The sequence below is a fragment of the Takifugu flavidus genome, chromosome 12 (assembly GCF_003711565.1).
Source record: "Takifugu flavidus isolate HTHZ2018 chromosome 12, ASM371156v2, whole genome shotgun sequence".
In the NCBI taxonomy this organism is placed as follows: Eukaryota; Metazoa; Chordata; class Actinopteri; order Tetraodontiformes; family Tetraodontidae; genus Takifugu; species Takifugu flavidus.
Window position 1 is genome coordinate 2,278,509 of NC_079531.1, and position 20,967 is coordinate 2,299,475.

The window sequence follows — 20,967 nt, forward strand, 5'->3', positions numbered from 1 at the left end:
AGAAAAATAAATGTACGATTCTATATAATAGTGTTCTTGAGGCAAAGAGGAAGCTCTTTTATATATGTCAATGCATGGATCTGTTACTAGGTAATCTGTTTATAAAAGGAAATTATGTTGTCTCCGCCATCTTCCTCAATAATTAATTAGAAAACCTGTCGCACGTGTTGGTAATTGAAACCAAAGACTATTGAAGCACAGCTGCAGGTAAGGCAGCTCAAGTGACCTCTTCCATCATGAATGATCGTCTTGTTAGAAGATCAAAAGAAATCACGCAATTTATTTATACCCCGTACATACCTACGTCAAGGTAGGAGACAGAACCATCACATAACTAACCCCGGAAATTGTTTTCGTACATATTATTATTTATTTTAAGTAGCACACGAGTGATGTCGCTTGTTTTTATCCCCTCGCCGTTTCAGAGTGTTAGGGCCAGTAGCGTTCGTGGGGAGTGACATGGGTGTAATTCCACAATATGGCCACTGGATGGAAGTAAGTCGCCATTTTACGTTGCAAATGACACTGTCGACATATCAATCGAGATTCAATCAACTGCTAGAGCATCACGTTGGTATGGGCACGTACATGGCCAACTATTTTCTATCCACCATAGAGCAGCTCGCCTGAACAATTCTTCCTCACATAGGAAAATGATGACCTGAAGACATCATTTAGATATCCATTCTAACACATGTTGGATCGCAATACCTCCTGTATGTAGCTGCCGATCCGCGTGTTCGTTGAATGAAGACTTCGAGAAGAAAAGTACCAATTTCAAAATGTATTTGACAATAGAACCAATTCCAGATACAAATATTACAGAGCTCCGGGCCAGTTCATAACCCTAACAACAACAGAGTTAATCGTCAGGGCACGAAGTCTGACAACCTAACTATCCCTTGGCCCAGTCCTTTATAGTCACACACATGCAAATTCACAATGTCCATGCAATCCAATCCAGATCCCCCGCTGAGATGTCCTCGTCCTCTTCCTCCAGTCCCCTGCGGTGTTGGTAGGGTTCTTCTTTTCCATTGTTTTCCCAGGTAGCCAGATCTCATTCTTCATGCAAATGTGATCATCAACAACCCCCTGATGTCCTGTTTACAATGAGTGTTTGACACCCCCTGCCTGACTGGCTCCTGAGATAACAGTAGATCAAACAACAATCCTGCAAATGTCTCTGTTCTTAATTACATTTAGTCTACCTTGCCTAACTTCTAAGGGAAGACAGGAACATATGGTGAAACACATAACAACAAGATAAAGACAATTCTCAACAATCCCCCTTTTGGCCTAGCCTAAGCTAGGCCAATACAAACAATTCATTGACAACTCCTCTTGATGTAATGAAGAATAATAGACGTTTAATCATGGTGCCATCGTCTTTAGATGTTCCTCGATCCATCCAAGCGTTCTCTGTGAATTACCTGCTGGGGTACATTGATTACAGTAATACCAGTGTTAGGGTTAATGTGTTAGGGTGTTAGTATGTTAGGGTTAACAAGTAATGTTCGCTCTGCAACTTCAAAGTGGCCCGTCCACCTGTGCTCTGACCAATTTTACTTGATGACTCTCAGAAGAACCCACTCAGCTGTGTGTGGAATTCCTGGATCCTTACTGACTGGTTACAGAGGTTGCCTGTTGGGAGAGAACTTAGAGATTCGTTTTTAGTTGAACAAAATAAAATCTACATTTCATAAAAGTGCTGGGCTGGCCTATGGATTGTAAATCTCTATTCTTAAAATGAGTTCCATTGTCAAATCTAATTTGTTTGGGGAAACCATGTGTCGGATTAATCAAAAATTTAATAACGCTTTTTGCCTCTTCTACTTTTACGGGAACCGCCTCAGGCCAGCCAGTGTATGCATCCACTGCGACCAAGAGGTATCGGAACCCATTGACCCTGTCTATCATATCAGTGAAATCTATAATTTTCTTGCCCTGCCATTGGGGCAACTGGAAACTTTCCCTCATATGGTCGAATTGTTGATTTTACGTTAAATTGTGGGCATATTGAACATTCTCTGCATCATTTGTGGTTTCCCGCAGTGTTCTCAGGCCGTGGGCCTCTTCCAGAACGGCATCTAACAGACCGGGCGGGAGAACAGGTCTGCCGTCTGGGATCCGCCAAATTCCTTCAACTTTCACAGCCCCCCTTTTCCTTCCAATCAGTTTTTTCATGTGGAGGAGCTTCTTCTTGATCACAACTAAGTCTTTCCCTGTCGTATCTTGGAAGCATTTCATGAACCGTTTTCTCTACCAACAACAAACTGTAACTTGGTTTATAACCTGCCGCCTTCTTTGCTGCCTGATCTGCCGCCTCATTACCTTTTCCCTCTAAAGAGTTCTCCCTGCTGTGACCTTTGCATTTTACAACTGCGACCTCCGCTGGCTCCATGAGTGCCTGTGTCAGTTGCCTCATCTCTACTTCATGTTTTATAGGTGAGCCTGATGCTGTGTTAAACCCTGCCCTATTTATCCCTTCATGTGTGTGTGTGTGTGTTATGTGTGGTGCAGTTAAAATCTTGTCCATCCTGGTCTGTCTAAGTGAGGTCATGGTGAATGCTGCTGAGCTGACCAGTGATACCACGCTATGTGTTGTAAGTACCGTCAGATCATAACCCATCACTAAATGTAACACTGCCTGGTACCTCCGGGTAGTTGTGATATGGACAGTCCCTTTGCCAATGACCATACCCTTTGCAGGCGTGACACTGATCTCGGCCTAAGTACCCGCCTATCAAGCCGTATCCCTGCCCGCCGTGTCTCCCACACATGCCTCCCCTTGGACTGGCCCAATACGGGTTTATCGGAGCAAAATCTTGTTGCGGACATAACTGATCTGGCTGCACCTGCCGAGGAAACTGCTGAACCATCTGTTTCTCTTCCTTTTGTTTATCATTAAGCTTTTTCAGTGCTTCATCTAACTGTATTTTTAGGAGCTGTTCCTGCGCTGTCATCATCTCCTCTTTCTTTCCCTGTTGTTTAGCTTTAAATGTGTTGATGTGGTGTGAAAGATGTCTCTCCCAGACATCCGCTGTGCTGCCTGGAAGGTCAGGATTTCCTTCCATAGCTTCTTTTACTGATTGTGGAAGTCCTAAAGTTATGGCCTGACGGAATAAAGTGGTGTGCAAATTATCTGAGCCAGGATGGCACCTTGTGGCACACATCCATTCCTCTAAAGTCTCCTAATGCCAGCTGCATGCACAATGCTCTGTGTTAAACTAAAAAGGCTGGACATCCACTTGCCGCCTCCCTCTGCGGGTGGGGGCATCTTATCCACTAAACAATTGATGTCTGTAATTGCAAATGGAACATATACCGGTTCCTGTCCTCCTCTTTTCTGTATCAGAGGGCCTGGAACTGAAACGGGCCCCTTACTCCGCGTGTGTATTCGTATTTGACCCGCCTCCTGTCAATGGTTCACCTCTATACTCACACTCACTCTCTTCTTTATCACTGCCATAAATCAATTTTACCTTCTCCTCCCTGCAGTCAGCCCTGGCAAATCCTTCTGAGGGATCAACTCTTTTTACTTGTTTTATTTGATTGCTAGAAGTTTTAAAAATATCTAATGTAGATTTCTGACTATCCTGTTTTTAAATTTAGTTTGTTGCGAGGTTTTAGGGCGAACCACCTGAGCTTCCTCTCTAAATTCATTTTTTCCTAACTTATCTCCATCTCTTCCTGTCCCTGTTTAATCCTGCTGACCTGTCTCCACACTGTTTCACGTAACTCCTGCAGTTCTTCATCTCTGTCCACACCTAACTGACCACTGTTATTAGTCAAAACTGGCAATTGATATGGGGGTGGGGAAGTAGTAGTAGGTAATGATGGGTAAAGAGTGGTGTTAAGTGTCAATGTCTGATTTAAATCTTCTAATGGAGGCTTCTCGACATTAGGCACTCGTGTAACCCCTTTAGATCTGCAATTGTGCACCGCTGCACATGCCACAGCCACAACATGTATCCTTCGACGCCTATCTTCTAGCTCCTTACCCTGTTTTTGCCATGATTTCCCTGTTATAAACCCTAATTTTGGATTATCAAGATGATCCTGTAATATAGTATGAATTTCTGACTCCCACTTACACAATGCTTCAGTTAAGTTAACCTTCACCTCTGGAGAGGGAAGAATCTTCTGCTTTTGAGCTTCCTTCCACAACTTTTTTATTGCATCCAATTCTCTTTCCATCTCCTCTTCTTTCATGCCACTCACCACCTGATCAAGAGTCCACTTCCACTGTTCTTCCACAGACCGAGGATAGGGAGAACATTCTCCCTGATCCCTACACGCTTTTCCACAATCCAGTTCCATCTTTAACTATGCTCCCAAGTGAGATTGAATGTGAATGACTCCAACGGTCAACTCAATGCCTCAGTGAAACAAGCTTCTAGATCAAACGTCTTTGATCCGGTTCCACTCTGGGGGTTAATTCCCAAGGACAAAGAGCCTTTTAATTCACGTTCACTCTGGCACTTTTCCACCCCACACAAAAACACAAATCTCGGGCGTCGGGAGTGTCCGTCCCGTCGACTACGCTCCGAGTCCCAACCCAAATCTTTGATATACAGTGCACTGCATACAGCAATACAGCACTGTACTAGCTCCGGTTTACTCTAACCGTTACAGCACTGTACTAGTTACGGTTTACTCTAACCGTCTATTCCCTGTTTTTATCAACAGTACTTCCCTGTGTATTTCAACAGTACTTCCCTGTGTTTTACAACAACAGTACTTCCGGCCTCTAACCGTAATTCCCTGTATTTTTCAACAGTACTTCCGGCCTCTAACCGTATTTCCCTGTTTTTCAACAGTACTTCCGGCCTCTAACCGTAATTCCCTGTTTTTCAACAGTACTTCCGGCCTCTAACCATAATTCCCTGTATTTTTCAACAGTACTTCCGGCCTCTAACCGTAATTCCTGTTTTTTCAACAGTACTTCCGGCCTCTAACCGTAATTCCCTGTTTTTCAACAGTACTTCCGGCCTCTAACCGTAATTCCCTGTATTTTTCAACAGTACTTCCGGCCTCTAACCGTAATTCCTGCAGTCAATATTTTTATATTTGTATCTGGAATTTATAACTAGGACACTTCAATTGACAGTGACGACAAATTTTTGGAAATAGCCAATCTGCAGAGCTTGATTAAACAGGTGTCTGCTTACCTTTTTATTAGGGATCCCTTGTCGTCAGTTGTCCTCCGAAGTGACCGTTGTTGAATTCTTTGCCTCAGATGACTTCTCTCTTCATCACGTCGGGGTCACCAAATTGTTGGATCGCAATACCTCCTGTATGTAGCTGCCGATCCGCATGTTCGTTGAATGAAGACTTCGAGAAGAAAAGTACCAATTTCAAAATGTATTTGACAATAGAACCAATTCCAGATACAATATTACAGAGCTCCGGGCCAGTTCATAACCCTAACAACAACAGAGTTAATCGTCAGGGCACAAAGTCTGACAACCTAACTATCCCTTGGCCCAGTCCTTTATAGTCACACACATGCAAATTCACAATGTCCATGCAATCCAATCCAGATCCCCCGCTGAGATGTCCTCGTCCTCTTCCTCCAGTCCCCTGCGGTGTGGTAGGGTTCTTCTTTTCCATTGTTTTCCCAGGTAGCCAGATCTCATTCTTCATGCAAATGTGATCATCAACAACCCCCTGATGTCCTGTTTACAATGAGTGTTTGACACCCCCTGCCTGACTGGCTCCTGAGATAACAGTAGATCAAACAACAATCCTGCAAATGTCTCTGTTCTTAATTACATTTAGTCTACCTTGCCTAACTTCTAAGGGAAGACAGGAACATATGGTGAAACACATAACAACAAGATAAAGACAATTCTCAACACACATGAGAAAGGAAGGCATGATTTCAATGTTAGGGAAAATCTACTTGCTTAATATAATCACGTTAATGAATCATGATGCAAATACTGCATTCGGACAAACACAATGTATTTATTGCTCTCAGTAAAATTGGGAAAATATTCCTGAAAATAGTCTTAGTGGAGACTGCACTAAATAATTTTACAATTAAATTAAACGTATAAAGAATAGATGAATAATAGCGACAGTAAATCACATAATACTGCATTGAGACAATGCAACGATAAGAATGAGTTTGTGGTTTGTACTCTGACGCAGACGGTGGCAGTAAAGAACCAACTTAACCAAAAGCCGAAGAAGGTAAGTCGCAATGCGCATGCGTCAGGGCTGTTGTGATCACGTGACAGGAACTCATGCTTGTCAGCATGTTGTGTCTGGCGTTTACCAGAAATAACTAGAAATGATGAAATTCGTAGTCATACACTGAGCTGACGTGTGACTTGATCGCAGATAAAACTAGGTAAAACGCGTCTCTAAATCATCTTCAAGCGCAGTGGCTGTAAAATAAGGCGAGTAAAACAAAAAAGTTTAGCGCATTAGCGTTAACGGTAGCATCACATACGGAAGTAAAGCGAAAAACTAAACTGTAAGTACGTTTTTAACTTGAAATTTGGATATCTAAACGTTGATAATTGTGAATTTAAATTCAACCTGGACAATATTGTTTACAATAGATTCTATATAAAGTTGTATGGATTTAATTTAAAATAAGGACACGTGTGATTATGAAAGATAACTGTTTTTTTAAGTTCAACTTTATAGTGATCATACTGTTAACATTTATATATAAAGGGCTCATTGCAACTTTTATGCATACTTTTACCTTCCAATATCTACTATAACGGTAATATAAAGTATTTTAAAAAGATTTTATCTGGCTGCGTTTTACACAAGCATTTCAAAATTATGACCACACCATTTTCCTTATTTTCTACTCTAAATATTCAGAGAGTGAGCTCAAAAAGTATCAGAATGAGAAACAGACAGAGAGGATCCCATCTGGGTTTGCTGCTCTTGGCCTCCCAGCTTTTCCAGGTGGGTCTGGACAAGATCCCCCCAGTAACGCTGGCTGTTCTGGGACTCAACGTGTACCTGTTTCTGTTTCCAGCAGCTCCACTTATGCAGGTATTTCATTAACTTAACAATATGAAATGGATGATTCCCTTAAAGTATTAATCTATTAACTTTTGGTTCCTGTGTCTCTCTGTTGTAGGCCTGTGTGAGTGTCCAGCGGGCGTACTGGTTTAAAGAATGGCACCGTCTTCTGTTGTCTCCGTTGCACCATGCTGATGATTTTCACCTCTACTTCAACATGGTGTCATTTCTTTGGAAAGGCGTTCGACTGGAGAGACGCCTGGGTGGAGCCTGGTTCCTCTACCTGCTCTCAGTTTTCTCCCTTCTCACTGGGGTGGTGTATCTGGCCTTGGAAACTCTGTTAGCAGAGCTTACCCAGGATCAGTCATACAATATGCAGTGTGCTGTTGGCTTCTCAGGTAAATTAAGAAGTTGATTGTAATGGTTATAGGAAGTTATAATTGACTATATACTGTACATTTTTTAAATCTCTATTTTCACAGACAGATAAATACACAAAAGTATGATCTTACAGATGTCTAAAGAAAAATTTGAACTCAATTTGTAAACTTTATTAACAGTGTGAAAACCTGATATTAACTTATGTGATTTTGTCCTTATTTGTTTTTAGGGGTTCTTTTTGCTCTGAAGGTGATCAATAACCATTATTACCCTGGAGGCACGACCTATGTGATGGGTTTACCTATATCTAATCGCTATGCTAGCTGGGTAGAGCTAGTGCTGATACACATAACTGCGCCTGGGTGAGTTTCTAAGGAGAATCTGTACTCGCGCTCACATGCAGTTCTATAGACAACAGGTTAAACGGTTTGGACTAGGGGGTGCACATTGCGAGTTTTATGGTTTCAGTTTTAATAGAAATCCTATATCTAAAGGAAATACTCATGTGGTTTTATGTTAGCTGTAGTGATTATTATGGTCTGTGCTTCATCAGGACTTCATTGATTGGTCATCTGTCGGGTATCGTGGTGGGCCTGCTCTACACTGTTGGACCACTAAAGACCATCATGAAGAGATGTGCAGGTCTGGCCTCTCAACGTTCTTCAAAATTTAAAAATTCACTGTCCACCCACAATACGTGTGATTCTGTCATGATTCGTCATGTAACCTTTAGTGAACGCGTCCAGCATTTTGCTCTGTTTTAATTAAATGTTTGCATCAGGCTTCGTCACTTCCAATGGATACACCCACGCTGGAGCAAACTACGGCTCAGGCACTTCAGGTCAGTCCTTTTTATAAACAATAATAACAGAATGGGGTGTATACAACTGGGATGGGTGAGGTGTATCATCACCTCCATCTGTCCATCACCATGGAGATAATATGGAGCTTTTTTCCATGCAGTTTGTTTTTGGTGTTGTTTTACCCATCTTTTAATTGTTCATCAAAAAAGATTTGATCACATTTCCTCATCTCAGACCTTCTGTGTCATACCAAAGTTACCAGACTCTTTGAATCGCTCTTTTCATAGGATCTCTTGGAGGTAGAGTAAGAGAAGAGGAAGCGTCAGCCTTAACCTTTAATATTTTATTATAGATATTCAGATATCATGTTTGTCTGCAGGGTACAGCACCGGGTACGGAGGGCATCCCAGACACCAGCAGAATTATGCACCAAATTATGCACCAAATCCAAACGAATCCTACACAGGTGGGCTGACAGAGGAGGAGCAGATAGAAGCGGCCATTAGAAACAGTCTGTATGACAGGGGTAAGGCAGGACAGGGTGCAGAATTGAGACATTATTTCTTATTAAATTTCACTTGATGCATTGCACTTATTTCCAGTAATAGCAGATTACTTGTTTCTGTAGGTCAGACCAACCACAGAGGAGCTCCTCCACCTTACGGTTTCTCCTCTCCTGAGGAGGCAATAGCTGAAGAAATCAGGCAGCGGAGACTAAGGAGGTTTGACAGCTGAACTCTGGGATGCAACAGCAGAACAGGACTGTTTCAATTCCTGGTCCAAACGTCACACAGGCTGAGGAGAAGCTGCAGACAGACATTTAACAACTGGGTGCTTCTGCTCTGCACTGGAATGCACTTAAATAAAAACTTTAAGGGGGCTTACCCTCAAATTTATTGATTTAAATCTATTTTGAAGGCGCTCCAGAAACGCATCCGCTGGACGAGGTTATGCCCCGTCGGTCACTCCGGATTCACAGCGCTGCAGGCGCTTAATGTGGAAATTAAGAGCTAGCTTTCCCTGTAAGCACAGGCGCACTATCAGCAGCTTAAGCCTTTAAAATCTCTGGGCTTATCTGTCCTGAGCTGCATTACCTGAGTTTGATTGTTAAGGAATTAATTCTAACAGACATTAAATGAGTCTCCCCTCCAGAACAGAGACGTTCAAAAGCAAGTCTGCGGAGGGCCGCACAGTATCGGAAAACAAGGGATTGCATCCGGCAGAAATGACGGTAACATTTGAACATTTAATGCTAATGTAGATGGAATTCTGGGAGTTGGTAGAATGGCAAATCTGAAAGGCACTGTGTTGCAGGTCAAAGCTGAAATGATCCTGTTGGGTTTTCTTTTGTATTACCAAATACCCGAGTGTCATATTATACAAGGCACAGTTGGGTTTTGTACTGGTAAATTTGTAATAAATACTTTTGGAAGATTAATGTTGATGATCTGATTAATTTCTTTTTGTATGGAAAAGATCAGAAGGTAGGTTAAAGGAAGTTTAAAAAGATGTGACCTTGATTTGCAATCAGGACCTTGCTCTTCAAATTAAATAATATTAGAAAGCACAAAAATATCAGCTATATTCCAAAATCCGGTGCTGCACATCTGCGAAGCTGCTGCAGATTTCAAGCTGGGTGTATGTTTTTACAGTGTCGGTGAGTTAAAACTAAACTTGGATCATGTTGGAGCAACCCTGACTGTGAGCAAAGTTAACAAAGCAACATCACAGATGTGCATTGCTGGCTCCTTTTCCCCTGAAGCCCTACGGCACTATAGTAGGAGAAGTAGGACATCTTAAATTAGAGCCAAGAAACCCAACGATCCGTCAGCCCACATGGATTTAAAGTCACAGTTCTGTCAACCACTCTGAAGATTTATGCATCACAACCGTTAAAAAAAATGAACAGATGGACATTATTTGATTTCCAACTATCAAAAACCAGTTTGTTTGCAGGGGCTGGTGGGAGGAAACCTGGCAGCGCTGCAAACTCGCACCAGAACAAACCAGAAAATGAACCAACCCTCAGATGAAATGTTAAAAATTTGATGAAAAGCATGGCGACCTTGCAGCCTCTAATCAAACGCCTGGCGGCGTCACCCCCCCCAGCTCAACCTCCCAATGAGCCTGGCGAGATAATGTCACCCCACTGCCATGTGCTCCTCTGATCCCCCGCTGGAGCCACTCTGAAGGTCATTTGGTCTTTTCGTCAGCTGGCTGGAGCCACAGACGCTGCCGTGAGTGCAGCATTGCATCGCTGCAACAAGCTTTGGGGATAGACAGATGCAGAGCTGGGATCACATTGCCCCCCCCCCCCCCCCCTTCCCCACGGTGCAGTGATTAACTTCACACACTCCGGCCTGGCTCATCAAGTACTGTGGACAATAGTATTAACTTGTGCAGAGCTAATTCCCTTTATCGCTCATGCCAGACTTTCACACGTGCTGTTCAGGACTCGCCAAACTACTCACAAGATCCTTGTGAAAGGCCTCGCGTCCATGCCGGCCCACCGCCACCCCTCTGCCTCCTCGTCCCTGCTACCCTGCATACCCTAATGGAGCCTCCTGCTTCTCCTCCTGCTCGTCATATTTCTGCCACTACGGCTGCTTTAGTCTGAGGTTTGTACAACTTTGTACTGCTGCTCCCTCGTAATCAGGAGCATCAGGATATTCACGTTTCTCAGGACCTTGGTGACTTGGCCGTGTCACACACAGACCGCCTGTCACCTGACCAGCTCCTCCGCAGGAACCCGAGTGCCTGAAAAGAGTGCTTTGGACTATCATGTTCACTTCTTCAACAAATATCAATTCAAATCTACTCTTACGCCTCTCTGTTACCTGCTGCTGTCACACAATCTCTCTCGCCTCTTTTCCTCTCTTTTGTTCTCTCCTGCTTCTCAGCGTGCCTCTCGCTGCTGCTTTTGGGTCTCTCTTCCCTTTGAATTTCGATTCCTCCCCATTGCTGAGGCTCTCCTCCCGCCTTTTATCCTCTCTCCTTTTTGCATCTCTGTCTACCTTCTCGTGCATGTCTCCCCGCCGCTCTCCTCCCCTTGATGTTCCCGATTCTCAAGTCTTCTCACGCAATCCGGAGCTGTTTTTGATCTCCCCATACATCTGCCTGCCACACTCCTCTCTCTGTCGCACACGTTCTCAGATGCTGCCGGTCCTGCCGGCTTGCTGGCAGATCACAGTTGGCATGTGTCACAGCTAAACTGCTGAGTTCCTGAGCTCTTTGATTCATCTGGGTTGGCTGGGTGACCCATTTCTGCAGAGGGACGTATATTATACGTGCTGTGAAATGAAAGATTACATGTTCTTGGCAAACAGCGCCGTCCTCTGGATGGTTCCCGAACTTCATCACTTTGGATTATAATCAGGGTGTTGGTTAAAAAACAAACCCAAACTCTTTTCCGCACATCACTCATTTGGGTGCACTTGTACATCAGTTTCTTTCACCACGTCCAAGATAAGGCCTTTGCTCACTTTTCTAGCAATAATTTCCTATGTAAACATGTTTTGTTCTTCCCTGTCACAACTCATCCATGGATTTAATTGGATAATATATAAATGAACAATTCTACATTACAGCCGTTCAAGAGAAGCACACAAAAGTAAAAGAACCCCCCCAGGCGCTTACCCACCCTAACCACCCCCACCCAAATAAATAAATAAATAAATAGACATAGGGTACTCCGTAGGATAAAGCGCCGCCGGATCCATTCCACGTTTTTCACGGCGCCTCCGTTGAGCTGTGTGGGCTGGACAATCAGAGGAAATAACGGGCGCAACAAACCAGAAGGGCGTGCAGAATAACAGGAAGGCTTTGGAATGCGCTCACTAAATTGGGAGGAAATGTGACGGAGCCGGCGGGCATTTCTCTGCTTCTGCTGCGTCCCCGGATCCACGGAGGAGGAGGATGCACCGCCAGAGCCGCCGCCGCCTCAGATTGGGACTGTTGGAGGGCGGAGGATGATGCATGAGCAACGTCTCAGGTGCTGAAGGCTTGGCCGGACACTCGGGGATGCGTCTCCCGGTGCATCTGCGGGGATTTTCGGACGCGCGTTCAGCCACTGCTGCTTTCTATTAGACGCAGAGGGGGGGAAGAAGAGTCGGATGATCTTTTCCACACTGCTTCTTTATATCTGAATTATGTGCGATATCTTCTGCATGAATTAAACGCCGGGTTTTAGCGCTGAGGGTGTCACGGATGTGCGCTGATGGCCAGGTGCCCCAATTTTCCTCACCCAGGAGGATTCCACCTAAAATAACCCGGTACCGAAAGGTAAACGAGCAGCATGTGTGACGAGATCTGCTTTAAATGATAGTACCTTATGCAGTGCTGATCCCCGGCGCGTGTTCATTAACTTGAACTGATCCTGTCCCCATCCCAGGCAAACCCTGAATCCGTGACACTTTCTCCGGAGCCTCTCCCGTCCCAACACCCCTGCTGGCATCCAGAACCCGGACTTTTTAAATGGCTTTTGTGTTCAGAAGATGGAGAGTTTTAGTGGTGCTGAACGTGCTCGCCGTCGCTGGATTCATGACTTTCTGGGCCAAGTGCAACACACGCACCTTCCAAGGCGGCGCGGAGGCTGCGGCTGACGGCAGGAGGCCCCGAAGCAACGGAACGGCGCAGGGACCCAGCATGAGCCATGATGTGCTGCTGAAGAGGCTCAGCTCCCTGGAGGATGTAGTGTACAGGCAGCTGAATGGTAAAAAGCAATTGTCTGTGTAAATTCTCAGTCATCCGGGTCATTGTATCCAAGGTAGTTTTCTCTGTCAACTGGACTGGGTTTCTTCTCTTGAAGACGTTTCTCCTTCTATCCAGAAGGCTTCTTCAGTTCTGAAATCGCTGGGGAGAGAGCTTGAAAATATATAGCCCCTGTGGACCATTTGCATGCTAATGACCCGACCAACGACCCTCCTAACGACTCTCAGGTGACCACCCAGATCATTAGCATGCAGATGGTCCACAGGGGCTATATATTCAAGCTGTCTCCCCAGCGACTGAAGAAGCCTTCTGGATAGAAGGCGAAACGTCTTCAAGAGAAGAAACCCAGTCCAGTTGACAGAGAAAACTACCTTGGATAAAAAGCAACTGTTTAAAGTGAGATAGATGTGCAGACGAACACAGAAAGATGCAGGTCTCCACATTTAACATACACTTTCAAGGAAATGATCTGGTGGGAGACCTAATGACGTATGTGGTGCAATAAGGTGCCATTTAAATGTGTAATCTCAAAGCTAAAGAGTGATCATGGATTTGTGGACCATTTAGTCAGACTGCCGGCCACTAAAATGCAGTCGCACAGAGAAGCTGTTCTTAACCCTGATTTTAAAAGGTGAATCCCCGGAGATTCATTTTGACCTTCGTTACTGAAGTCCCCTGTCATTAGGTTTGCCACTGATGCAAAGTTATTTGTGCTTTTTCTTGACATGTGATCTTGTTTGTCTCACGCAGGTCTGTCCAAATCGCTGGGTCTGATCGAGGGCTTCGGGGGTCGAGGTAAAGGCGGTCTTCCTGCCACTCTGTCACCGGCTGAGGAGAGCGACGCTAAATACCTGAGAGAGAAGTACGGCTACAACGCGTACCTCAGTGACAGAATCTCTCTGGACCGGACCATACCAGACCACCGGCCCGGCAAGTGCGTACATCAGCTGATGATTAGAGACCCAGAACACCTCGCTAAAGCCTTGAGCACGTTGTTGGTGCCATGAATGGCAGCATGAGTCTGTTTCTTGCTGTAAACATGTGTTGCTTCCTCTCTGGTGCTCCGCGTCCATCTGACCTCTGCCTTTCCAATGCACATGTAAAAGAAAACGTGCACGCCACATGCAGGTAATGCACCTTGCTGCATCACCAACACATTATGCCCTCACATACGTGTGTCGGTCTGCACAAGTCTGCTGTTAAGGATGGAACATCTCTCCATTTTACAATCGGCTATTAAAGAGATCTCTCGCCACATTGCTGCCACATCTACGTGTGTGTGTGTCACAACCCAGCGCACTCATTTGTTACTGGAGGGCTCGTTTTTGTTGGCGGGATGAAAGTGAGGTGTGAAGCGTGTTGGGGCGTGGTATCTCCAGGCTTAGCGGCAGCTTCAGTCTCCACTCTTTGTCTGTTGCCACCAGTCTGCCGAGGTGGCGGCGAGCAGATGAAAGCAAGAGAAATGTATTTGGAAAAAAAAAATCTAATACTGTGAGTGTTTGTCTGACGTTTAAGTCTGCTTTCTTAGAACATTTACTCTCCAGATGCACATTGTGAAAATCGACACAGCCGCGTTAGCGTGGCTTTGCAGCCAATGAGGACCTGCAGCACCGTGAGGGGACGAGCTGACTCTCACAGCCAGAACATTCTCTGGAGCTGTAACATAACAAGTTCACACCATCACGCTTGTTATCCTTCACGCTGTTCTCGTCCCTCTGCTTCACACTCCTCCCGCACTGATTTGCACCATCCCGCCTCCTCCTGTTCTTCATTCGTGATACGTGCACACGTTCTCGGTGACAGTGTGGTTTGGCTCCTTCACCGTTTCTCTGCTGATTTATTAATTTTGAAACAAGAAAGAGTCGCAGTATTTGCCTCCATTATTGTAGATGAACCACATAGGAAAAACAGGAACCGGATGTGTTCCCACTTACAAACAAACCTGCAGGATTTCCCCTGAGCTCTTCAAATTAAGCAGTACCGGTAATTAAAAACGCCCTCTGAGTGATTAAGAACATCCTTCAGGCCTTCTTCTGTCACCACGACACATTAAGGTTGTATTGGGTTTTAACGTGTGCTGTGCTTCCGTTGCTCGGCAGGTGCAGGAAGGTCGGCTATCCGCGAGACCTGCCGCAGATCTCCCTCATCTTCATCTTCGTCAACGAGGCTCTGTCCGTGATACTGCGCTCAGTCCACTCAGCTGTCAATCACACTCCGGCACACCTGCTCAAAGAAATCATCCTGGTGGACGACAACAGCGACGACGGTCAGTAAAGTTATTTCCTGAAGTCTCTTTGGGGAGAGGCAGCAGCGTGTTGCTGTGGAGATTTAGAGACATTTTATGCATGTAGGACAGATGAATTAAACTCTTGCTACGGTGTTGCCATCCTGACAAGGTGATGAGCGCCTCCGCGACAGTCACGGTCGTTGCATTCTAGCACCAACATTTGCTGAGGTGACTGATGGTCTGGAAGTTTTGCACGACAGGCAGGCCAATAGAGGAGGGGGGTGGGGGGTGGGGCACCACAATTGGGTGTCACAGGAGGGATGCCTCGCTCGTATTTATTAGACAGGGCTGCCAAGCTGGGCTTGGGGAAATGAAGGGCAACAAGAGAGATGAGCAGAGAGGTGGGAAAGGATAAGAAAGTCTGGAGCGCGAGGAGGAGGGGAGCCTGCGGTGGAAGAGCAGATGAAACAAAAGGTGCGAAAGTCATGGAAGGATGGACGTGTGAGGGAGGAGGAGAGGATGAGGAATGGAAATAACCTGGCTAATAAAGAAAGTGAGACAGCAGATGAGAGACGGGGAGACTGTCGTACAAATGAGACCACGCAGCAGGCAGAGAGAACAGTCACACGAGAGCAAGTCCTTATAGGATAAATGGGATTTGTTCTATAGCCTCTAACTGTAGCACATCTCATGAAACTGCTGATTTGTTCAATATTTCACATACACTCATTTCCCACTCTATTTAGTCTTGACAGACTTTCACGTTTTGTAACCGACAGCGCTTCTTTGGCTTTTTGGACCCTCACAGAATCGTCCTCTGTTACCAGAATGAGCAGTTTTACTGATCTAAAGGGTGAAAGACTCAAAGGTGAACCTTGTAAATCTTTTGTCCTTTTCCCCTGTGTGCTGGTTGCCCAAGAGCACCACTCTCACCCTGAGATTGCAGAGGACGAGGCAGGAAAACAAATTTACAGCCACATCCGGTCCTCTGGCTCCACCGTCATGCAGCATGCACACCCATGTGTGTGTGAGAGAGAGAGTGAGTGAGTGAGTGAATGATGTCATGCAGCGTTTGTGAGAATTCAAAGCTTTACTAAATGATTTTTTGGGCCGCTTGTATGCAATTTATTTTTAATGTCGTGTTTGATTCCTCTGGTTTTCTGGCTCACACCCACTGCACCATAATGATGCCGTGCACAACAAATGCAGGTAGTCTGATGCTTGGACCAGGACCTGATGTGCAGGACTAAATCTCCAAAACTGGAGGCTGAATGTTGTTGGTGAGGCTGCTGAAATGGGGAATCAGCATGATGAGCGAGGAGCTACATTGATGCCTGACAAAATCCCGAAAATAAAGTGGAACACAGTGAAACTAATGCCAATGCTGACAAGCTCTTTTAATGGATGTAGATATTAATTCACACGAGTTTTTCAGCACTTCTCATGTTTTTTTCTATCACGATTTGTTCATCCTCAAACATAGAGATATGCATGCAAATTTAATATTAGAACGCTCCCATCTGCCTGTAATAGAATACATTTTATGTGTTGATAAAGAAATCGTCAATTCTTTCCTCACGTCTTTCATAGATGGTTCCAGGCTGACTGTTTCTTAAAGCTCATGCAAAGTTAATCAGAGGAGCAGACATTATTTCCGAACTTGTTAGATAAATGAATTAATTTTGCAGTGCGTGGTTGAAAGTTACAGAAGAAAAGAAAAAGCTGCTGATGAGTAATTTTTAAAAAAATTGACTTGGCCCCTTCGTGAATGTCTGAAGACCTTGAAGCAGCTGCCGTTGTGCACGTGGATCATTTGGTTTAGATGAATTCTGACCCCACAGAGCAGCTGAAGGGGCCACTGGAGGAGTACGTGAACAAGCGCTACCCCGGCCTGGTGAAGATCGTCAGGAACCAGAAGAGGGAGGGACTGATCCGAGCCAGAATCGAGGGCTGGAAGGTCGCGTCCGCTGAGGTGACGGGATTCTTCGACGCCCACGTCGAGTTCACGCCGTCCTGGTGAGCCAAACAGTTACAACCAGTGGACGCTAATAAATCACCATACAATCATGCCTTGCCTCATCCTGCTGCCACCTTTTATCCCTCCTGTTAGTTTTCCAGCTCCCTGTGCACAGAAACCCAGTTCAATGGGAATAAACAGCCCAGCCGCCTCCAGAGCTGCATCAAACAGAATCCATAATAAAGCAGCTACAAGTGGAGCGAATCTGTCTGATGGGTGATGAAAGAGTGGACTTTGAAAGGTTTACAAGTGTGTGTGTGTGTGTGTGTGTGTGTTGACAGGGCCGAGCCGGTCCTGGCCAGAATAAAAGAGGACTACAAGAGGATTATTCTTCCCTCCATTGACAACATCAAGCACGACACGTTTGAGGTGGAGCGCTACGAGAACTCCGGCCACGGCTACAACTGGGAGCTGTGGTGCATGTACATCAACCCGCCCAAGCAGTGGTGGGACGAGGGAGACGCGTCTGCTCCCATCAGGCATGACCCGTTTGTTCATCGCTCAGGTAGAAATAGGGAAAAAAAGATTTTTATTGTTTTTCTCATGCCAGGACTCCTGCCATGATTGGCTGCTCCTTCGTGGCCAACCGGGATTACTTTGGCGAACTGGGCCTGCTGGACTCGGGCATGGACGTGTACGGAGGGGAGAACATCGAGCTTGGCATTAGGGTGTGTGTCACCACGTTTCCTCTCATTTCCTTCCCATCTGCATGGCTACACACTGCACAAAATGTGAGAAAAAAACCCATTTTGTGGAGTTTATCTGATCTCCCTCTTCTTTTAACACTGACTCCTGCAGGTGTGGCTCTGTGGAGGCAGCATGGAGGTGCTGCCATGTTCCAGGGTGGCTCACATCGCGCGGGTCAAGAAGCCCTACCACAGCAACATCGCTTACCACACGCGCCGTAACGCTCTCCGCGTGGCTGAGGTCTGGATGGATGAATACAGGTCCAACGTCTACCTGGCCTGGAACATCCCCATGGAGGTGAGAGGGCTTCTCGCTTTTATTCATTAGATCTAGACCCAAAATGTTCTGGATTAAGTTTTGGCTTTAACCCTGCTCTGGCAGAACCACGGCATTGATTACGGCGACATCTCCCAGAGGGTCGCGCTGAGGAAGAGTCTGCAGTGTAAAAGCTTTGAGTGGTACCTGGAGAACGTTTATCCAGAGATGAGGAGGTACAACAACACCTTGTTCTACGGCGAGGTGAGCCAGCATCCAAAACAGGAACAATCCAAACAAATCGAATCTCTTTTTTAAAGAATATGCGTTTTTATTTCAGATCCGTAACTCTAAAGTGAGCCACCTGTGTATGGATCAGGGGATAAAAGAGAACCACACGGCCACCCTGCACCCCTGCCACGGATGGGGACCCCAGGTAGAGATTTAAAAAAGAAAGATGCATCACTCTCTTCCATGAGCACACACAACTCCTTCTTTTCTTCAGCAGCTCTGGGATGTGCAGCTGTGCAGGCTGGACAGACTCCTCTGAGGAGGCTGTTGTCCTGTCTGTGCTGCACTCGTTGTGTTGAAGCCCTCCGTTGGGCAGTGTCACCTCCTCAGCCCGTCAGTCCACTCGGGGCGATTCTTGAACTGCCCACAGCGTTACCGGGGGCTTCAGGGAAAATTGAACCTCATATTGCTTTAATGTATAGGTGTTTGCGTTAATCCAATGCTAGCTTTAGGAAAATGTGCTCATCTCAGAGCCGGTATCTATCGGAGTTTTTGTGATTTGCCGCAGCTGGGACGTTACACCAAAGAGGGACAGCTCTTCTTGGGTCCTCTGGGAAGCACGGGGGAGGACACTCGCTGCGTGGTCGACGACCAGCTCAGCAGCTTCCCTCAGCTCATCAACTGTGACAGGGTGACCAACGCCAAGCAGATGACGTGGCATTTCTCTCAAGTGAGAATATCCAAGCACCCAAATCGTTGTTTACTGTCCGTGAACTGATTGATAATGTGAGCGCCACATGTGTCGCCCCCCCCCCCGCAGAACGAATCCATCGTAAATCAGGCCACGGGAAGATGTCTGGAGGTGGTGCCCGCTAACGTTTACTTTGGCCACCTGCTGATCCTGCAGCCCTGCACTGGCCAACGGTGGATCATCAAGAACACGATGAAGCAGTAATCAGCGGGACTATTTTCCAGGCACCAGTGAGAGCGAAGAGCTGGGATGCGACCTCGGGAGTACCGAGGCAGCGGCCCTTTTCCCTCTCAGGACCAAGATGGGGTCAAGAAGATCTGAGCTGTTTAGGGTCTCAGCAAAACACATTTTGTTCAGGATTTTTGTCCTCCAACAACTGAACATTGGACATGATGCAAGTGAAGCACGAGGGCCGTTTTCTTTACATTTTTGGATGTGACATCGCCCTGATTTCTATATGTGCAACATTTCTATGCTGTGTCTAGATGTCATCAGCCAAATGTTGTCTGTCTGACATGTCCTCTTCTGAAGGGAGAAAAAAGGTTTCTACGATCCTGTTTCTGCAGCATTTGATATGAATGAAGGGAAAATGCACTGATCCAAACACCACTGTAGATCACTTCAGTGGTTTAAACATTTGTGTCCAAAAGTGACTTATTTTCTTCAAAGACACCTGATCCCTGTAAATATGTTAGAAGGAAGGAAACTGATATTAATAGTTTCTAATCTTTAGTGCAGCAGAGCCCCCACCCCGATTTTTCTGCGCGTTTTATTGCAAGTTATCCGAAATCCCGGTTCCAGCAGGGGGAAATCAGATTTATGATTTAGTTTTTCTGTTATTTTGTATTTAATGTCTTCAGTTGCCATGTTTAGTGCAACTTGTAGCATGACTATAGGTGTGAGCAGAGGGGGAAACGTTGGGCTGAGCCCGTTTATGGGTCTGTGACCCATAACTGAGTGCCATAGCTCCGATGCAGATGCCAAAACCAGCAGGCTGCAGCCCGAATCACTGTTGCTTTGGATGCAAATAAACAACTGCAGGGTCGGCGAGGAGGTTAAGCGGAATCATGGATGGTTGTGTAAATGTGGGCCTCAGAGCTGTCGATGTTATCGTCTTGAGATGTGCGATGTCATTAATTCAAATCAGTGTTATCAAATGGATTTTTTGCTTGCAATATTGTCTTCCAATAAAGAATTGGTTTACTTCTTTTTGCATTTCTGTTTTGAGGGTGGAATTGCATTTATTATTCAGTTATGCACACTATACGTTTGGGTTGGTTAAAGGCTAAAGTCATTAGCATCAGCGTGAAAATACAGTCAAATCAGAGGCTCAAAATGTAGAAATCACTAAACATCCATTAATATTTTCACAGGAGAAATTCACAAGACTTCGGCCAACACATTACACCTCCACCTATCCTTTACATCTGCTCCAAAAGGATCACATGAAAAGAGTTTTTCCTGTTCAGTTGCCTGCTGGGGGGCATCTGGTGCAACCAACACCAACCTGTCTTATGAACAGTTTAATCACACCCTTTATTTTAAGGGGCATCAATGGCAGATGGCTCCACATTAGTGATGCTGTTCTACAAATGCAAAGTTATGAATTGAATCATGCAACAGTCACGCACCCTGTGAGTGGTGTCCTTGAGGCACATGCTGAATTCAGACTCTCACTCGGCTGTGGGGGGAAATGTAAATGTAAAAGGAGGAGCATGCTGGGAGCACAAGGACCAGTTCTCAGCACAGAGCCAGAGAGGGTGGTGTGACTCTGGAGGGCAGAGCCTGCATGCTAATAACAACACTGAATGATGATCAGACTAATTCACAAACCTACTCATCCATTCTGGCCGTGAAAGGAATCTGCAGACACGTTTCGTTAGGTTTGTCCTCCTAAATGTCAAATTTAAGC

At 45.5% G+C, this 20,967-nt stretch overlaps 2 protein-coding genes and 1 long non-coding RNA gene across 7 annotated transcripts; 2 read left to right on the forward strand and 1 right to left on the reverse strand.

Moving 5' to 3' along the window:
- Positions 1-3: 3 nt before the first annotated feature.
- rhbdd1 (rhomboid domain containing 1) lies at positions 4-9,057 on the forward strand. 5 transcript variants are annotated; one of them, XM_057048976.1, is made up of 10 exons: positions 4-310; positions 426-495; positions 6,157-6,198; positions 6,847-7,023; positions 7,112-7,391; positions 7,604-7,736; positions 7,928-8,016; positions 8,156-8,215; positions 8,557-8,643; positions 8,806-9,057. In XM_057048976.1, the coding sequence occupies exons 1-10, from the start codon at positions 237-239 to the stop codon at positions 8,910-8,912; spliced, it is 1,119 nt and encodes a 372-aa protein (XP_056904956.1). In that variant the 5' UTR covers positions 4-236; the 3' UTR covers positions 8,913-9,057. The 5 variants fall into 5 exon arrangements, with proteins under 5 accessions (XP_056904956.1, XP_056904954.1, XP_056904955.1 ...); XM_057048974.1 differs by having other exon boundaries at positions 15-310; positions 8,557-8,703; XM_057048975.1 differs by lacking the exon at positions 6,157-6,198 and having other exon boundaries at positions 18-310; positions 8,557-8,703.
- A 2,941-nt stretch (positions 9,058-11,998) lies between these two features.
- LOC130534666 (uncharacterized) lies at positions 11,999-12,806 on the reverse strand. The gene is made up of 2 exons (XR_008952930.1): positions 12,505-12,806; positions 11,999-12,256 (listed from the first exon to the last, which is right to left on the reverse strand). It is a non-coding gene; the product is annotated as an uncharacterized LOC130534666 (long non-coding RNA).
- On the forward strand, positions 12,250-20,270 carry galnt17 (polypeptide N-acetylgalactosaminyltransferase 17). Its single transcript, XM_057048926.1, has 12 exons — positions 12,250-12,458; positions 12,568-12,888; positions 13,638-13,821; positions 14,987-15,153; positions 16,956-17,130; positions 17,413-17,610; positions 17,682-17,799; positions 17,930-18,115; positions 18,200-18,337; positions 18,414-18,509; positions 18,873-19,034; positions 19,125-20,270. The coding sequence occupies exons 2-12, from the start codon at positions 12,651-12,653 to the stop codon at positions 19,257-19,259; spliced, it is 1,797 nt and encodes a 598-aa protein (XP_056904906.1). The 5' UTR covers positions 12,250-12,458; positions 12,568-12,650; the 3' UTR covers positions 19,260-20,270.
- Positions 20,271-20,967: the final 697 nt, after the last annotated feature.

Excerpts from the sequence above, each read along its gene's own strand:
- galnt17 (XM_057048926.1), top strand. The coding sequence starts at position 12,651 with ATGGCTTTTGTGTTCAGAAGATGGAGAGTTTTAGTGGTGCTGAACGTG. Across the intron at positions 17,800-17,929 it reads ACATCGAGCTTGGCATTAGG|GTGTGGCTCTGTGGAGGCAG; the intron begins GTGTGTGTCACC and ends TGACTCCTGCAG. Across the intron at positions 18,116-18,199 it reads CCTGGAACATCCCCATGGAG|AACCACGGCATTGATTACGG; the intron begins GTGAGAGGGCTT and ends CTGCTCTGGCAG.
- rhbdd1 (XM_057048974.1), top strand. The coding sequence starts at position 237 with ATGAATGATCGTCTTGTTAGAAGATCAAAAGAAATCACGCAATTTATT. Across the intron at positions 7,392-7,603 it reads GTGTGCTGTTGGCTTCTCAG|GGGTTCTTTTTGCTCTGAAG; the intron begins GTAAATTAAGAA and ends ATTTGTTTTTAG. Across the intron at positions 8,017-8,155 it reads CATCATGAAGAGATGTGCAG|GCTTCGTCACTTCCAATGGA; the intron begins GTCTGGCCTCTC and ends TGTTTGCATCAG.